Consider the following 18233-nt stretch of genomic DNA (forward strand, 5'->3'; position numbering starts at 1 on the left):
TGAGGGCAGTCCTGGTTTAGGAACCTGAGCAGTAACAGAGCTACTGAGAAGAAGATCACAGAGTGAGAGAATGGTTTGGGGGGAGGGACCTTAGAGATCAGCTAATTCCATCCCTCTGCCATTGGCAGGGACACCTTCCACTAGCCCAGGTTGCTCAGAGCTCTATCCAGACTGGCCTTGGACACTTCCAGGGATGGGACAGCCTGTGCCAGTGTCCACTCAGCCTTCTCTTCTCCAGGCTGAACCACCCCACCTTTCCCAGCATGTTGTACTTTTTGCTTTCTCCTGCACTCCTGAGTTGTTTGAACTTCCTCACAACTCTCAAGCCTTATGAGGATTAAAAACAGCCACTGACAGCTATGCATTGCAGGGCTGCAGAGTTGCAGGGTGCTGCATTTGGGATTTCACGCACAAGCATTTCTCCCAGCAGTGAGCTGGTACCACACAAAGGCTCTTCTCACACAGACCATACGTGTTTAAGTGTAATTCCAGACATTATTGATGGGAATGGAAGCAAATCTTTCTTTGCTACATGTGCTCTTAATAAAAGCATTCTGCTATTCTGAGAGGGCTGTTTCAGTTTGCCAAACTCTCCATCTACAGAACAAGTTGAGGCCATACAACCAAAGCCTTTCTTACTAAGATAGAAGTTGCCTTATTATAAATCCCTGCTTGGTTGGTCTGCTTCTTGATTATTTTAGAGTTAGCCAAAAAATTGACTTGTAACTAAATCCAACTTTGCCAAGGACCACCTCTCTTCATCCTTGTCCTTCTTACCAGCTGCCCTGACCTTGGAGACCTCCTGCCCAAATAACCCTCCTGGGCACAGCTGGGACGAACCTTGCAGGCAGAGCTCTGGCAGCTGCACCCTGGGGAGGTATGATGTGGGACATGTGTCCAGCTCAGATGTGACATCAGGAGAATGCAGGTAAGGTGATGTAATAACTCTTTTGGGGTGAAGGAGGGAAGAGTCAACAGGGTCTAGCAGAATTCATGTGCTGGGTTCAGCTGCAGGGCCACCCCTTAGAGGGAATACTGGACACCTGGTGATCAGCTCTTGGGGATCCAGGGCAGCACTTTGCTTCTATTCCCAGCTACCAGAATTTTTTACTGGAACTGCTGGTAACCAGCCAAATACCATGATGGGGTTTCTATTTCATGCTGGAAAACTCAGACATAATTTAGGCATTCTTGTCTATCTTCCATGTTTAATTTAACGATTAACACCAATTTAACAATTGGTGTTCCCATTAGGTGCCAAAATCCTATTGGCTTTGAGGAGTCACTTTTCTTTTGCAGAGCTTAGAGCAGGAATTCTGAGGTCCTTGCCTATCAAGCTGCCTCCTTAGATCTTTAAAATAGAGATTGAACTGCTTGAGATTATGAAAGCTGAAGTGAATTGTAGTGAATATTTTAAAAGATGAGGATGTTCCTGAAGGTGCAGAAGCAGGCAGTGTGCAGCAAGAGACTCAGCAGTTCTCAAAGCTTTTGCCACTGGTTTTCTGTAGAATAGTGCAGTGTGGAGGAGGTTGGGAAAAGGACTGGTGGTGGTTCTTGATGTTTGGGGGAGGAGGGATTGATGTTGGTGATGAATTTTTCTTTTCCTGAGAGACCAGCTCACTGACTGCACAGCGTGGTGACTTCACTTGTTATGAGCTTAAGGAAAATGGGCACTCTATCTCTCTGTTGTTTGGGTAATATGCAAATAAAGCTTGTGTTGCCAGGTGGAAAATATGCTCTGCTGATGACTACACTGATGCAGACCTTCCTGTTTCCATTACAATGATGGATTCTTCACTTGCTGAGGTGAGTGCTGGCTCTGATACCCGAGATGTGGTTTTGAATAGGCCCAAGAATTTCATGTGTTGTTCAGACCCAGGTGCAGATGGCTCAGCTATAAATTAGCACTGCTCCACAGTGGATGGAGCTGGCATCAGTCAGCAGGGTGCTGTGGGGGTGTTCCCTTCTGTTTGAGTATGTTTCTGCAATACCTTGGTTATAAAACTAAATGTCTTGATGTTCACGTGCAACTGGGTTGTGCTTTTAGCTGTGGAGTGTTTTAGATTTGGTTTCCAGGCTGGAGACAGTGCTGGTTCTGTGGTAACAATTGGTTCTTCCAGGGAAGAACTGAGTGGTTTTTGCTCCTTTTTTCCACCTGCAAGGAGCCACAGGATACCTCAGTTGGGAGTACTGCCTTTCTTTACACTTTCACCCATGGGCACCATGTAACAGCTGAAAATCTCCATCTTTGTTATAGGGGAGCTTTCCTTTAGCTGGTATACTCAGCTATGCCTTCACTGCTGTCCTGAATCCTGCATCTACAGCTTGAGCTGCAGTTTTGTGGCAGCAGCAAGAGAAACTGCAGCTCAGCACACCTAAGCTGTGCCTCAGTCCTCACTGTTGAAGTCTAGACCTCAGCTCCACCACACAAGGCTCCTAATGAGCTTTACAAACCCCTGTATTGGTGGGGAGGGTGGAAGAATATTGATCAGTGGTTTCTGTGAACCTGGAAATAACCTTTTGGGACCAAAGAGCAGCCAGTCTCAGTGTGATCCTGCCTTGTGTGTGGTACCTGTGAATACAGGATGGTCTGGTTGTAGTGGTAAATCAAAGTGGAAAGTGCAGTGGGGGTAGAAAGTAAGAGTGCTGGGGACTCTGATTTCAGCACAGTGGGGTAGAGCAGGTGAAGAGCTCCCAGCTTGTGCTGCTATTAAGTGCCCTTAAAGAGGATCCTCTAAAGGGTTCCTACTTTATCCAGTCTTTCTGGAAAGTCACAGCTGTGCAAAGGTGTGTGAAACATCTGTGCTTTGTTGCTCTGGGGCTTTCTGTAATTCCAGCTGGTCTCAAAAATTTCTTTTCCATCCTTGTTATCACATTTTAGTATAAGCTTTGTATGTGAATGTTCTGAAGGGGGAAGATGAAAATGTTAAATCTTGCCCCAGAGAAAAGGCAAATGGGCTGTGCCCAGTATCTGTTCTAAACTCTGGCATGTAGGAAAAGTTGCATATCCTTGTTCAGTAAAATGTGTCTGCCTAGTTTTCTTTGGAGTTTTATTACTCTGCAGTTGCAGATGTATTTGATCAGATCAGCTTGTAAGGAACTCAAATTATTTGTGCCAAATTATTGTCACTATAGAAGTTCAGGAGCTACTAAATAAAAGACCACTTGAGAGCCAAGTGAAACTTGGGTCTTTTTGTTCTTGTTTGGCTTTGTGGAAGTCGTACCACAGTCTGAAAACCAGACAGGCCTTCCAAATGTTAATGATTGTTTGGGTGAAGTTGTATAAGACTGTGGCCAGAATTCATGGGCTGAGATAGAGAACCCTTGGGTTATTATGCTAATCAGAGGGATGGAGGTGGGAAAAGTGAATAGGGATGGACTTCAGGATCTTCTTTGGCTGTTCTTCATTAAAGGACTGTGCTGTTCTCCAGTGCTCATGCAAACAGATTTTACTGTGAGGGTGGTGAGGCCCTGGCACAGGCTGCCCTGAGAAGCTGTAGCTGCCTCATCCCTGGAAGTATCCAAGGCCAGGTTGGATGTCAGTCTGAGCAGCCTGGGATAGTGGAAGATGTCCCTTCCAGTGGCTGGAACTTTGATCTCTAAAGTCCCTTCCAACCCAAGCCATTGTGTGATTCTATTTTATTAAGAAATCTAGAATGTAGTGTTTATCTTTAATTGGGATTTTTTTTTCCCCTTTCTATGGAATCCATGGAGTGTACAATCCTAGCAGCCAGCTTAGGGTTTTAAAAAACTGAATTGAGGGTTTTCCTTCATTGCAAACAGAAATCACTGACCATGTGCCCATCTGGGCAGGTACAGGTAATTTAGCCTAATGTATAATTTCAGTTCTGTGTGATGCAACGGCTTTTCTGTTTACGTGGGCACTGTGTGTTAGTTTTAAAAGCCCTTTAGATTTCTTTTCTTTTTACATGATCGTATTCTCCCTCCCCAGTACTTCTGCAGACCCAATGGCCTGAACAAGGCAAATGTATTGCTGCACTTCCTCATCCTTATGAAAGAATTCAAATAATAATAAAAATAGCCTGAATTTGCATTAGGGGAAGCATCCACCTGGCTGGGCCAGGGCTGTGCAAGAGCAGCCCAGCTCGGACAGGGAGGAGGGAAAAGGCACTTCCTGATGCTGGGAGCAGTTGGTCACTCTTAGGAGTGATCAGGGCCCTTGGATACCTCCTGTTCTAATTTGCTGGTTTTCCTGTGTCATCTGAGGGAATTGGAGTGGGGTAGGAAAGACACCAGAACACAGACAAACACTTGCAGATGTGGTTTTTCTGTTGTTTCTCCACACACACTTCAGCAGTGCTCTTGGGTGCTTGCTGTGTAGGGAGCTGTCCAGTCTTCTTCCTTCTCTTCTTGGAGAGAGGAGTGGGTTTGGGCTGGTTTTGTTTGCTATGCAGCACTTTTCTTCAACAGTGGGTGCAATTCAGCACAAGTCATTACCAACTTAACCCTTTAAACCTCATCAGTTCCCCTCTGTATTTCACCCATAAAGAGAGACCAACCCAAAACTGAATAAGCGAGATGGAGCTTTCCGGGGTGAAATGCAGAAGAGGGATATTGCACATATAGCACCTCCCTTGAAATTAAAAGCCTCAAGAGGATATTGGTTTTGTCTGTGATGTGATAAGGCTCAGGTCCAAAACCGCACTCTGGCAACTAGAGGAACATGAGCAAAACTGCCAGCTTTTAATTGCTTTGTTCCTCTGCTCTTTGCACACCAGGGAGGCTTGAGGCCTCTAAAGGGGCTTGGGTAATTGTTATATATAACATTGATGTACAACACAGAACACAAGTGTTCTGAACCATCTGCTTGCTCATGTTGTGATGATTGGCACTTTTATTTACCTAATGAGTCTGATCTTTACAGCCAAATGAAGCTCTGTGCACCTCATTTGTAGATTTTGACACTCTAAAAATGGATCTCTCCTGATGCACAAAGTTAAGATGGAGCAGTGGTAGTGCAGTAACACATTTGTTGGTCACTGAAGATGTGAGTTAGGAGCAAGCTATTGAGTCAGGAACCAAAACACATCTGGGTACGACATTCCTGAGATGGCTTTAGACTAATGGGTGAATCTGTGAACTTGCCAGCTAGTTCTCCACTGCTGAAATAGTTTAGGCACAGCTGGGAAAGTTATTTTTGGCATACATGTTTTTATACTGTCATTAATCTTCTGATACTCTTCTCTCTCTCGCTCTCTCTCTGAAGATTGATCATGAGGCGTCAACACCACCAGCCACGCTGATTGCATCCAGGTCAGGTCTTGTGCATGTTTTAAAAGCCTTTATTAAGATCTGTATCATTGGATGAGTATCTGAAATGGCTTTGTTTTGGCAGTGATCACTTAACATCAGCCCGAGATGCTCTTGCATCCTCAGTGGAAAACATAGCACCGGTACTGGGTGAGTCCTTAACCTGGAGCACTGGAAGTCCTGGATGTGCCCAAGTCTGTGTGTTTACTGAACAAAGAAAGCTGTGTTTTCTGCTGGCTGGTGTTGCAGGCTGCCTTGTTATGGAGGAAAGATCATCCAAGGGCTTACACAAGAGAGGGGAAGATGTGCCAGCTTCTGTGGTACCAGAGACAAGCAGCAATAAGGACACAGCTGCTCCCGTGTCAGGTACAGTGGCTGCTGCACCCACTCAGGAAACGCTTTGCTTCCAGCACATCTTTGAAGTGAGCAGGCTGAGTAAGAGCAACAACATGAGAATTTCTATTTTTGCAAGTGTTTTCACCTGCCAGTGCTCTCAAGCCTCCCTGAAGCTGAGTAGGAGTAAAGTTTTTTTACCCCTCTTACCACAGCACTGCAGGCAAGGGAGCATGAAACAACATCGTGAGATCTTGGGGCTTGCTCAGCTGGCAAAACAGTGAGCAGGTACAAAATCCTAGACCACTTTAACAAGAGAAAACATGTTTTTATGGGTTTAAACAGTTATTTAGTTCAACAGTGTCACTAAGCACTTTACTCTCTTTCAAGGCTGTTGCACAAGAAGCTGGGATGGGTCAAGAGGAGAGATGAGGGTAGAAGCATTTAAGTATTGTTCTGTCTTTGCTAGAGCCATGAACACCCACCAGATTCTTACCAGCTCTGATGGTTTTCTTCCACTGACAAACTATAAAACCCCAAACCAAAACTGGAGCATCTGTATACACTAATTAAGATGGTTTTGTGAAGCTGATCTAAATAAGCAGCACAGAATACCTGTGCGTGCTTGTTTATAATATTTTTTTAATCTTTACCTCAGTATAAGACTACAGTTTCTTATTTGGTTTTGTTTCTTTCCTCTGTCCCTTCATTTAAAAGCATTTTCTTTCTACTGATTTCCCTCTACTGTTAATTTTCATATGTGATCCAGGTGCCTTTGGCTAAGAAGAACCACATATGCAGAACAAATTTAAGGAAGTCCCAATAGCTTTAAAGTCTGAGAATCCAGCTATCTGTTGCACATCTCTGAAAAGCAAATGTTCCTAATATTAGGACTGATAAATCTCCCCTTGCAGGCTTCAAACCTGAAGCTGGAGTTTTTCTGGTTTTGTTTTGTTTTTTTGTTTTTTTGTTTTTTTTTTTTTTTGTTTTTTTTTTTTTTTTTTTTGTTTTTCCCTGTGCCATTTCTTTGGCTCACAGCTATGTGTGACTGCATAAACAGAGAAGAAAACAAAATATTCTAGATGTTTTTAAAGGTATAAATATTAATTAAAAGCTGCCTCTTTAAACAGCAAACATGCCAACAAAAAAAGAAATCTTCCTGCTGGTAGCAAAATAATGAAATTAATTTATCCAAGGGAATATTACTGTAACTCCTGCATCTTTAACTACAGGAAGTACATGATATTCTCAGCTGTAGACATATAACACTTCTTATGGGAGTTTTTTTCCAATCGTAGTTATCATACTTCTTCCTGTGTGTCTTTATAGTGTTCTTTGCTGCCTCCTCTTTTTCTTAGTGGTCTTTCATGGCATTCGGTGCAGTTTTTTAGCTCAGTTGGCCCATGGCTAAAATGGTGGGTGTTGGAAGCTGTGTGTGCATTATTAATTGTTACATTTGCATTTGGGAATGTTTTCCACAGGACCAAGTCAGATCAAGAAGGAATCCTGCCTGGCCATGGAAGAACACAAGCCTGTGTTTCAAAATGTTTTGAAGCAAGACCCAGTAAGAGTACTGGTGACAGTGAAAAGCCCAACTGGGTTGGCTGAGCAGTGACAAAGGAGGGGACAGGCCCCTCCAGGGGTGGTGTGGCTGCTCCCTTGCTCTAACTGCTCTGATGTGCCCTTAGGAAGTGGACCAGGAACAGAAAAATAATAAAGAGTGGAGTGAGGAAGCACCAGCTGTGCTTCCCAGCAGGAAAGGTAAGGGGGTTTTGCTGACCACCTTCATATTACTGAAGCACAAGCTGAGTGCAGAGTTGTGTAGAGAGTGTGATAAGAGGCTTTTAGGGCTTGGTACCTGCAGTTGGAGATCAAAATTAAGAGAACAAAAGTGGTATAATGCAAAATCTGCTGCTCTGATTTCTATAGATACTGATCTAACCAGCTCTGCATTCCTCTAGACAGGAGGAAAATTCTTAGCTGCAAAGGAGTCGGGATATTTGAAACATGTTTGTCACTCCTGCTCTCCCCAGCGATTTGTAAAAGAAGCATCTCTGTGCTATCCATGATAGAGAGGAGTAGGATGTTGTTTCTCCTTAGGCATACCTACTTTTCAAATCACCTCCTCTTTTGCCTTTGGAAATCACTAAAAGCTTTCAAGTAGTAAATTGCATAACATCCTGAAGCAAAAACCTTCAATTAACCATTTCTGTGCTAATAAGATGCCAGCTGAAGTGCCCTGAAAAGCTGACTTTTGGGGCTTTGTACAAGTGGCAGTGCTGTGGTGCCTCACACCGAATAGAATCTGAGGCACACGAGTTCTTTTCAGTGGTAAAAGCTTAATACTGGAAATCTTGAACAGGGGCTTCTGTGGAAGATTACAAGAGTCTCATAGGTTGGTTTGGGGAGGCTATTTTTTCACTTTGGCCTGAAAATATTTTTTTTTTTTTTGTCTCAGGGACTTCACCCACTGCAGGTGGCATTAAAGGAGATAAAATGAAGCAAAATGAGCCGTAAGAGTTTTCACTTTCAGTGATCACCTGCAGGTATGAATTTAAAGCCACAGTCTGTTCCATGGTTCTCTTTCTTCTCCTACAGTGACTCCCCAAATGAGAAGGAAGTGGAGGTAAGTCTCAACTGCTTGTATCCTGAAGTATTTCAGATATCAGATTTTGTAGATAAACTCTGGTTAATATTCCCTCCTATGTCAAAGAAAGACATCCAGTTTAAGCTGGGTCATTCTGTAGGCTAACTTCTGAAATCTCTTTCCAAGCCTAATGGAAATTTTTGCAAGAGATGGGATGGAGAAAGGTGAAAATCTGTAAAATTGAACAGAGACTTGTCACTACTGTGACATTTGTTTGTAAGCTTCAAGGAGCACAGCTGTGACCTCCTCCGAGGCAGAATGTGCTGATTTAAGACAGTTTTGTCAAAAGGCACAGATGGCACAGTGTGCTGTCAGGATGTCACCTCTTCTGGCTGCAGAACATTCCCACCATCACTACAGATGGGAAGACCTGCTTTAAAGAAGTGGGTCACGTTCACTTATTCTTCTGTATTTCTCCTAAACTTTGGTCACAGGGTATAGCCCAAATGTCATATTAGTGTCCAAATCTACATAAACTTCTGCATCACTTGGATTCCTCTGAAGTCTTTTCTTCTACAACAGGCTGAATTTCTGAGGCTGTCTTTAGGTTTTAAGTGTGACTTGTTTACCTTGGACAAAAGAGTGAAACTTGAAGAGAGGTCCCGAGACCTGGCTGAAGAAAACTTGAAAAAGGAGATCACAAATGCTGTCAATATGTTAGAGGTCAGTATTGTCCAGGGCTGGTAGGGTGGATGAGAAGTAGATGTGAGTGTCTCTCTTAAAACAGCTCTTTAAAGGGGGTGTGTATATGTGATACATGATGAGCAAATATTAATGAAGTTCTGTAGCAGTGCAGTTGAAATATGAGAGATTGTGAGGGGTGCATTGATCCAAGTGCATTGTGTGCTCAGGCAGGGAATTCTTCTGTTGCAGAAACATCTGACCCCTGCTTCAGCTGCTTTTATGCTCCAGTCTCTGCCCACTGGAGCTCTCTATCCAAGTTACACTGATTAAGGATGTTGATGTGCGCCTGAATGCAGCTCCTCAGTGTCATCAGCTCAACCCTTCATTCTCTGTTAATAACCAGTTTTCTTACCATTGTGTGTTCTTAGGCATTAGCTCCTTTGTGTGAAGAAGACAACCAGGCACAGGAGATCATTAAGAAGCTGCAGAAAAGTCTGCAGTTCCTTAGTCAATATGCAGCTCGAGTTGCCAGCAGAGCAGAGATGTTGGGAGCTATTAATCAGGTAACACTTTCCATCTGAAAGTACTTTGTACAAAGCTAAAACCTTTTAGCTGCAAAGGGATAGCCACATCTTTTTACTGGGCTTATGGTTCCAGGATTGCATTTGGGAATCTGGTGTGTGTAGTGTAGACTGGTCAGGGCAGCTTAATCCTGGCCTTTTCTTCTCTGTGTTCTTATAAGGAATCCCAGGCACTGTGAGCAGCTATGCTGCACTAGAATTGTGCAACAACCCACAGCAGAAATAAGGTTCTGGTTGAAAAAAAACCAAACAATAAAGACTTTGCAGTAGTGAGATGTACAAAATACCAAGCAGTGAGGTAACAAAGGCCTTGATGCTGCAAATGTGGTTCTGTGCCTTATGGAAAGGGTAGCTAATCAGCTAAATCTATGGAAACTTACTAAGTCCTGCTCAGATGTTAGGTATAGTTGTGTATCATACCCCAGAGCAGCATGAAAATATGACTTGGCAATACCAGCAAATGCATGATGGCAGCTGAGACTGTAGATCAGAGGAAATGATGATAATGAGTTGTAAGAGCTTGGAAAACTGAAGACTGACTTATTTTACAACAAGGGTTATCCCCAGAGAAATGAAGCCTGTGTACCATGTGCCAGGACAGGGTTTGTAGTAAAGCTTTGAAAGGGAGGATAAAAGTGAGATAGCAGATGCTTGAGGGGGAAATCTCCAAACATTAGGCAGTTCCTGAGAGCTGCTGCTTTCCCTGCTCCCTCAGGAGAGCCGGGTGAGCAAGGCTGTGGAGGTGATGATCCAGCATGTGGAGAACCTGAAGCGCATGTACACCAAAGAACATGCTGAGCTTGAGGAGCTCAAGCAGGTCCTGCTCCAGAACGAGAGGTCCTTCAGCTCCCTTGGAGAGAGAGGTAACCAGGAAAAGTATCTTTCCCCTTGCTAGCACCTGCCAGACAGACCCTTATAGCTGCAGAATAGTTGTGTGATCCCTCCACATCTTAGGTGATAGAATTATATGGTTGTGTTGTCCCCCCTTCTAAAAAGTGGGGGCTGGAGAGGAATAGCCATCTATTAATACTATTAAAAGCAGCTCTCTGAAATCAAACTTGTACCTAAACTGTCATGGATCTCATGGTGTGTGTGTGTGGGACCACTGCAAGTACACAGGAATGTCCTGGCTTTAAGCCAAGTGCATGGCATGTGCTGGTGATAATCTTATTCCTTGTGAGCAGTAGGTTTAGGTGCTTGTTCACAGTAGCTATTGCTAGATAGCTGAGCTTTGGCTACTCTTTACAGCCTGCACCCTGCCCTTTTCTGCATGGGAATTACAAACCCCTTAAGTGCAGGGGGGGCCTCTATTTTCCCTTCTAAGCAGCCAGGTTTGCAGCCAGTGCTGTGCACCTGTAGTTTTGCCAGGGAAGTATTAAATTCTTCTGAAAAATAGGATGTGTTTTTTAAACACCAAAAGAAAAGTCTTCCACACCAGAAAATCCTTGCAGGAACCTTTTGGATTACAGTCCTGACTGTGAATGACAGTCCTGTAACAGGACACTACCTCAATAATAGAATATATTTGATGGTAGTGACAGGAGTTAATGCTTGCACAGGATGGGTAATGTGTGAATGTTATGAACTTATTTAATGAAATATGAAGCTTTTTCCTGATACCTCATTTTTGCTTTCTGAGAGTGGTTTGTTTAAACAAACACTGCAGAAAGTCAGACCTTCAGTTGCAAATTAAACTCACTGCACTCCTCTAAGCAGCAAGCTCCTCCTATAAAGCTCTGATGTCTGATCTCTTCACAGATGAATCTATGAATAAGAAGCTACCAGGTCCTTTTAACTTTAAGGTAATGGTCCTTACATGAAATTTCAAATTTTTTAAATGTGCGTGTATTTTTCTTTGTTTTATATAGAGCTGGTGCTCTGCTGCATGCTTGACTTGGTGCTTTTCTGTCACAAATGTGGGCTGGTGTCTCAAACGTGAGGGTCTACTTTTCAGGCACCCCACCAACTTCTAAGTGGTCCTCCTTAGAAGATGAAGGTGGAATCGTTGGGCTCTCACTCACTGGTTAAGAAATACTGTTCATGTGTGGTTCCCTTTGAATTAAAGGAGGGTTTAGCACAAAAATATGTGAGCAGCTCAAACTGAGGATAGGAATTCCTGTGAGTGATGTTAGGGGAATTTAGTTAACTTGAATGTTATTTTGCTGGAAGCTGTGCAGCCAGTCTCACTCAGGTGGGCAGAAACCACTTACTGTGGAAAGATGCTGTTTGAAAGATCTGATTTGATCTGTGCTTGAAATTGGATTCTTTGTGTGTCACTTCATGCTAAGCGTCAGCATCTCCTTTTTTAATATCGTTTGTACAAACCAGATGGTGTTTTGTGTGCTCAGTGAATAACTCAGTTGTGCCTTGCTAAGAGCCAGTAATGCTTCTTATTTGCATAGCCCTCGTTAGCCCTGCGGAGAGTTAGCATTGCAACAGTGCCCAGGAGTGCCGGGAATGCAGGGATTGGGGTGCCACTGGTAAGTAGGGGCTGCTGAGGGATGCTGAGGTGCTTCCCCTCCCCAAAACTGGTTGGGATGAAGCGTCAGAATGCCAGTGCAGTAAACGTGGCAAATTTCTCCTCCAGGCCCAGTTCCATGAACCTGATGGGGATGAACGGAGTGACACATTCAGCAGGAGATCAAGCAGTTGGTAAAGTCACCAGGGCTTGACTTTGAATGGGGGAAATATTTTTCCACTCTAACTGTGCCTGTAGTAAGCAGTTTATGGAGCATCTTGGGATACAATAATGTTTAGGCTACACCTTTCACATTAGTTTTATGTGCTGTAATCATGTTTTATGAGCTCACCTTTTTAATTTATTGAGCATCGAGAGCTTTAAAAAAAATCCCACAATTTTCTTGCTTTAGAACTAAAGTGTAAAATCTAAATATTTACAATGGATGGATCTGTAGTTTTGTTTTATTTCATTTGTTTTTTTTTTAATGATCCTAATTTCAAGCAATTAAATTTGTAAGTTATTTGTCTGTGGTTAACCAAATGATTAGGCTGCTGCTAAATTTCTGATTTTCTGTTCTCTATCTGCTGGGGAAAATCAGACAAATTTGTTTAACACATGGCAGGGGCAGACTAGGGGTGAAGCAGAATGAGAAGCGTCCTTCACTGCAGAGGTTCCTCAGCACCTATTCCTGGGCGGAGTATGAAGAGGAGCCTTTTGAAACCAAGTAAGTTCAGCAGGAGCCTTCTCCCAGGTGTGCTGGTTTAGTTTTTAATGAGCTTTTAATTCATCACCTGGTCAGGGCTATAAAGCCAAGCTATTGTGAATTTGGCAAAGCTTTGGAGCTGTTGATTCTTGTTTACAGGAATGGGGAGTTGGAATCACCTGCTAAAGTACAGGAACAACTAACTAGGAAGGAAAGTGTCTCTGAAAAAGGAAAATACCCACCCAAATGGACCCTGGAGTCAATGTAAGTTTCTTCACAAGTTAAAGCCATGTTTTGGAGGGGCACATGGGTTCAAACAAAAGGCCGGGACTTTCAATGCTTTCTATGAGCAAGATTTCTTGCCGCTCTTGCAAGGCAGCTTTTGTGAATCCTCTTCAGAACCAGTGTGAGGACCAGGGGCATGGGTGGATGGCTGAGCTGAGCCAGCTTATCAAGAATTTGCTTTCTTGACTGTATTTTAAACTCGGAACAGAAGCTCCCCTGCACAGCTCCCAAAACAGTAGCAACCTGTCACTCTTGATGTTTGTGGGATCTAGTTTGCTCCAAGACTTTTTGGGGTGGGGTGGGAAAAGTTGCATGTTTTGGGGAAAAACTAAAGGGCTCTGTGCTTTTCTGCCCTGCCCAGGTACAATTTGATGCCAGCATGGGCATCCCATTTCAAGGCTTCCTTTTGCAACACCAACAAAACCTTCTGGGTGTCCGTGTCCATCCTGGTCTTGCTGGCTGCTCTCACAAGCTTCCTGACGGGGCTGTCCCTGCAGAGGCCAGCAGATGCAGCCCCTGTGGGCACTGGGGACTCCTGGAGGTCGCTGCAGCAGCTGCTGTGGCCCTACACAGGACTGCACCACCACGGCCCTCCCCCAGTATAACCAGGGCTGTGCTGCCACGCTCTGCAGGACAGGAGCTGAAGCTGGTGTTATTTCAGTTTACATGTCTGGATTTGTTTTGTTGGGTTGTGGCTATTTTTTGGGGGAAATTAAGTTTTTTTCTTTAAAGCATGACTTGAAATGAAAAAAAATCTTTTTCCCATTCTGACAAAAGTCATCTTTAAAAGTAGCTAAAAGGGTCTCAGTTCTGTTGAGGTTTACTATAGAATAGCAATTTTGAACGTAGCTAACAATAAACATGTCTAGGTGGTCTAGGCACAATTGAATAAAGAATTTATTTTGCTTGAATAAAGATAAAATGTTTGCATTTTAGAACCTGTTTCAATGATTTGAATAGAAAAGGATTTAAGACTTGAAATATAACTTTATTGAAAACCTTTGATAATAAAATTTTGAAGGAAAGCATGCAGTATCTAAGAGTATGCTAAGACTCTGGTAGCAAGGAGCAGCTGATACAGAGAATCAATAAACAGGAAGCCAGCTCTTTCCACTTTATCCATGGCTTCATTGCTGGCAGAATCCTTGAGCATATGGTAGAGTGTGGAGTGAAATTCAGACTCTTCTTCCAGCTCTTCTGAAAAAGCCTCACTGGATTCAGTGAGCTTGAGGTTTTGTACTTTTTCACCACTGAACATAAAAAAGCCCAGTCGTTGTCTTTGGCAGAACCTGCTGTGAGATATTCGCTCACCTATTGCAAGAAGAAATGCACTATGAGGTGAAGCCTGTGCCATTGTCAGAGTACAAATTCTAATATTTGTGTGTCACATGCATTTAAGCTGTGAGAAAGCCACTGCAGCTTTCAGCAGCAGGGTGTGCTACCTTTCTCCAGCCACACATGGGAATGTTTGTCTGGCTGGGAGGTTTTAACCATGTGTTTTAGCTCACAGGTGGAGACAAACCAACAGAGAGGTTGCTCGTTCCTTCCTTTGCAGTAGGGAGCAAAAGAAACCCTACAGGCAGGAAGAAGCTGTTCATTAAAAAGCTGGCAGAGCAGATAGCTGATTTTCAAGGGGCCTCTGAGGAGCATGAAGCTCTGTCACCCCAGCTCTGGCTAAAGCCTCTCTTGGTGACTTACCAGTTCCATTTTCCTTAGCAAGTGTCTTTGTTGATGAGACTTGTGTCCCCTGAAAGCTCTCAGGTGACGTCTGTGACACTGAACTGAGGCTGGGGCTGAAGCCACCACAGGTGAGTTAATTGTTTCTAACTGGGGAAGGGATCTGTTCTGGTCTGCCCTGAAGTTTGGTAGGACTCCACAAAACTTGAACGTGACTTGCTCTGGCCCTGCTTCTCTATTCCACTTGCTGTGAGCAAAAGCAGCTGCAAGCAGAGCCATCTGTTCATAGGACTTCACTTCTGCCAGGGCAGCCTGCAGTGCACAAGTACAGATCTCTATTTCCCTGTTACAGCAGTGCCAGAGCCTGCTTTACTCAGTCCCTGGCTCAGCTGACAGCACAGCAGCTCCTAGTGCAGGAAAGGGTGATCTGAGGGAAAAATGGGGGAAAACTACCAGGAACCTCTCTGGCACTCACTTTCCTGGGCACAGGGACATACTTGGGAGAGTACTCTGCTGGGAAAATGTTCACTCCAGCTCTTTTCAAAGCTGCTCTGAGGGCAAAAGGACTCATCCATTTTCCTGTGATGTGGGAAAGCACCTCCTCCTCCTCCACCACTACTGAAGACAACATATACTGATTATCCTGTTGTACAAACCAGTGAAAGCAACTTACTGGTCATGGAAGCTCCTTTCTGGTTTAGGCTTCAAATACTGATATTTTTGCTATGCTGGGTATTACCCACATCATCTGATACTCGGGGCTGTGACCTTTCATTTACAGATCCTGAGGAAAGCCAGCTTTGTGTAGGAATTCAGAAATGACACTGGTGTACTGATTTATACACTACAGAACAGGTGGATAATCATGAGTGGCTTGAACTTTGAGAAGAAACAAGGAGCATCAGTAGTAGGCTGCTAGAACTCTCTGTATTTCTCTTGGTAGAGCTGGGAGGAGAAAGGAACACTTTTGAGCTCTCCAACAGGTGGAACAGGCTTAAATGCAGCAAGGCAAAACCAGCAGCTAACCACTGACTGAAACTTTCCAGACCAAATGCACATTTCTACTATGTGAAATATACTATTTCTCATAGTAAATAACTGAAATTAAATAACCAGTGCAGTGCTTGGAAAGGAAGAGATTCAAATTGTTCTTGTGGAAGCATCTCAAATTCTTAGTCAGGGACACTGTAATAATTATGGAGGCTTTTAACTGCAAATATTTTATTAAAAAATTGACAGTACCTTCATTTGTATCTGAATGGTTGCAAAGACTGCAGTAACTGTGAAGAGTCCTTCATCCACATCAGTAGGATGAAATTCCTAGGCCTGATAGGGCAGGTTCAGATGACCATCCTGGAGAAGGGCTACTGTGTAAAAGGCATTAATACTAAAGGTGATGCTCTTTTCTGCTTCATGGGTTATCTTGCTGGTGCTATCAGTTCTCCACTGCTGGCCTGGACAAAGAGGATGAAAAGATGTATATGGAAGGCTTCTGGCAGTAATGCTGAAGTAAAACAAAACTAAAAAAGTAATAATTGATGTGGGGATTTTTTTTTTTTTTAAATTAACGTTGCCATCCCTAAACTATTTCTGGGCTCCAAACTGGCCCTTATCTTTACAGCTGGATTGTAACAAGAGTCAAACTCAGGTATAAATTCTACTATTCAAATTTGAAATAAATTTATGTCTTAAGTTCATACCTGCAGGATCCCATTGGGCTACCAGAGGCACTTTAAAATAAATCACATTATCAGGGAGCCTCAGGTTTATCTGTGTGCCATCTTCAGCCTCCCTGGGGAATATGGATGCACCTCCAATCCAACATCCAGCAGCTTTGGCAAGAGAGGAAAAGGATAGATAAGGGGTTTATCAGAAAAGGCAGGTGTTTTTTCTTTGAGTTCATCTAACCACTGCAAAGCCTTTTAACGCACCATTTAAAATGGTTTGCTAATACTTCACATTTCTAAGTACAGCTTCAAAGGCAGTAGAAGAGCAGCTACTACGAGGCCTTGGACTTCTTCCTGTGCTGCTGAAGGCACCCTCAAGGCAGTGCCACAGCGTGGGCACAGCCATTTCTCACAGATCCCAGCCTCAGACACCAGGAGCAGGGGAAGCAAAAGCAGGTGTAATTCCATTCTGTCCCCGGAGTGTTAGAGGGAAGGAGAGGTCACAGGGGCTGTGAATGCACATCCTGGGCCTCTTCCCCTGCCACAGTCCTGCCCTCTGAGTTTGGCTTTTTGGGAATTTTGCTTATTAGAGGTTTCCATAGTGCCACCTGTGGGCTAGGTCAGTTCTGGAGGAACCCAGAACCCAGTGACCACAGTCCTCAACCAGCCTGAAGAGCCTGGAGCTGAACCAGCAGTGATTTTTTGTACCACTGTGCTTTTACCTTTCACATTTGAAAAACTGATGATTTGCAAACCTTGCCTGGTTAGTTTGCTGCTCAGGAACTCGTGTGCAGGGCATGTGACAGCAGTGACAAACCTCAGGAGCAGCTCTTCAGGGGCACCAGCGGCTGATCCCTGTCCTCCCTCACCTCCACCATGGTCCAGTCCCCGATGTCCTGGGCTTGGGGTGGCAGCTGCAGGGCAGAGATGTGGTACACACCCCCCACGGGCACCAGCTGCTCCAAATCCACAACTTGTGGTGCCTCTTCTCTGCCTCCTGGCTCCTCCTGCAGCAGGGCATCCTCTTCTGGGAAGTTCAGCAGACAGCAGGAGTTAACCGGGTGCTCAAACTCACCGATATTCCCCATCTCCTGATATTTGCTCTGTGCTGGAAGTGCTTCGCTCTGCAGCATTTCAGCCCCATCTGCTGGTGCTCCTCAACACTCACTGAAACGTGAGGACAGGCAGAGAGCCGGGCAATGAAAAGCACTTCTGGACTGGGGCTGAGCTTTTGGATTTGTAGCCAGTTTCAAATGCTTTCTGTGGGAATAAGGTTTTGCTGACAAAATGAGGCCATCATTACCTACAGAAGAATTTCAGAAACACAATAATAGAGTGGATTCTGGACAGGTTTAGTAAGATTGTATTGATATGAAATGAGGCAAATAACATAATATATCAAAATAAATAAATATAAGGCACCAAAAGGTCATGGGCTGAAGGTGAAAAACATGATAATTTTGAGAAGCAAGAGGGATTTAACGTGAAATACAATTTTCAGGTAACAAAGATAATTATGCACAGAAAAAACCCAAATATGTATATATAATACAAAATAATAAATTTAAGGTTTAATTAATTGGAAAATGTTAGTAAAAGGCAGAAACACTGTGGACAAAAATGGCCATAAATATTTTCTTTAAAAAAGCCAAACCAGCCCATAAATCATCACAAGGGATGGTACAGGAGGAGAGAAGTTACTGTTGACAGGAATCAAGAAAAAAGTGTTCAATGCTGTAAAAACATCTACTGTAATTGTTATGAAATTTGCTCTGAGAGAATGAGACCAAATCAAAAAATGACAACTCTAAAATGCAGTAAAGCGGAGCTAAATTATGCCAGTATTTTGCAGTTGTTTTATTTAAGTCAGTATTACAAGAAAACTCACTCTTATTCAACCAAAGAATGACACTACAACACTGGAGAAATTTGCAACTCGTGTGGAACAGACAGTTTTATTTCCTACAATCAGGCCCTCTTTTAA

The 18233-nt window shown here is 43.6% G+C and overlaps 2 protein-coding genes across 9 annotated transcripts in view; one reads left to right on the top strand and one right to left on the bottom strand.

Moving 5' to 3' along the window:
• IRAG2 (inositol 1,4,5-triphosphate receptor associated 2) overlaps positions 1–13933 on the top strand; it is a 37820-nt gene extending 23887 nt beyond the window's left edge. For 5 of the 8 annotated variants that reach the window (XM_064420678.1, XM_064420679.1, XM_064420681.1 and 2 more), the window contains 18 exons: positions 781–928; positions 1725–1806; positions 5228–5274; positions 5357–5421; positions 5521–5637; positions 7086–7168; positions 7293–7365; positions 8063–8117; positions 8203–8230; positions 8756–8914; positions 9304–9438; positions 10172–10319; positions 11215–11258; positions 11859–11936; positions 12044–12108; positions 12540–12641; positions 12780–12884; positions 13267–13933. In XM_064420678.1, the coding sequence (XP_064276748.1) occupies positions 781–928; positions 1725–1806; positions 5228–5274; positions 5357–5421; positions 5521–5637; positions 7086–7168; positions 7293–7365; positions 8063–8117; positions 8203–8230; positions 8756–8914; positions 9304–9438; positions 10172–10319; positions 11215–11258; positions 11859–11936; positions 12044–12108; positions 12540–12641; positions 12780–12884; positions 13267–13510 (1778 nt within the window). In that variant the 3' untranslated portion in view covers positions 13511–13933. The remainder of the gene's footprint in view (positions 1–780; positions 929–1724; positions 1807–5227; positions 5275–5356; positions 5422–5520; positions 5638–7085; positions 7169–7292; positions 7366–8062; positions 8118–8202; positions 8231–8755; positions 8915–9303; positions 9439–10171; positions 10320–11214; positions 11259–11858; positions 11937–12043; positions 12109–12539; positions 12642–12779; positions 12885–13266) is intronic. The other 3 variants (XM_064420680.1, XM_064420682.1, XM_064420684.1) reach the window with 3 other exon arrangements.
• On the bottom strand, positions 13896–17513 carry LOC135300811 (dynein axonemal intermediate chain 7-like). The gene is given in 8 exon segments (XM_064420685.1): positions 13896–14168; positions 14171–14216; positions 14778–14894; positions 15058–15225; positions 15825–16036; positions 16283–16381; positions 16384–16414; positions 17119–17513. Coding segments are annotated over 8 exon segments (1164 nt in total). The 5' UTR covers positions 17383–17513; the 3' UTR covers positions 13896–13941.
• Positions 17514–18233: the final 720 nt, after the last annotated feature.

The sequence above is a fragment of the Passer domesticus genome, chromosome 5 (genome assembly GCF_036417665.1).
Source record: "Passer domesticus isolate bPasDom1 chromosome 5, bPasDom1.hap1, whole genome shotgun sequence".
NCBI lineage: Eukaryota > Metazoa > Chordata > Aves > Passeriformes > Passeridae > Passer > Passer domesticus.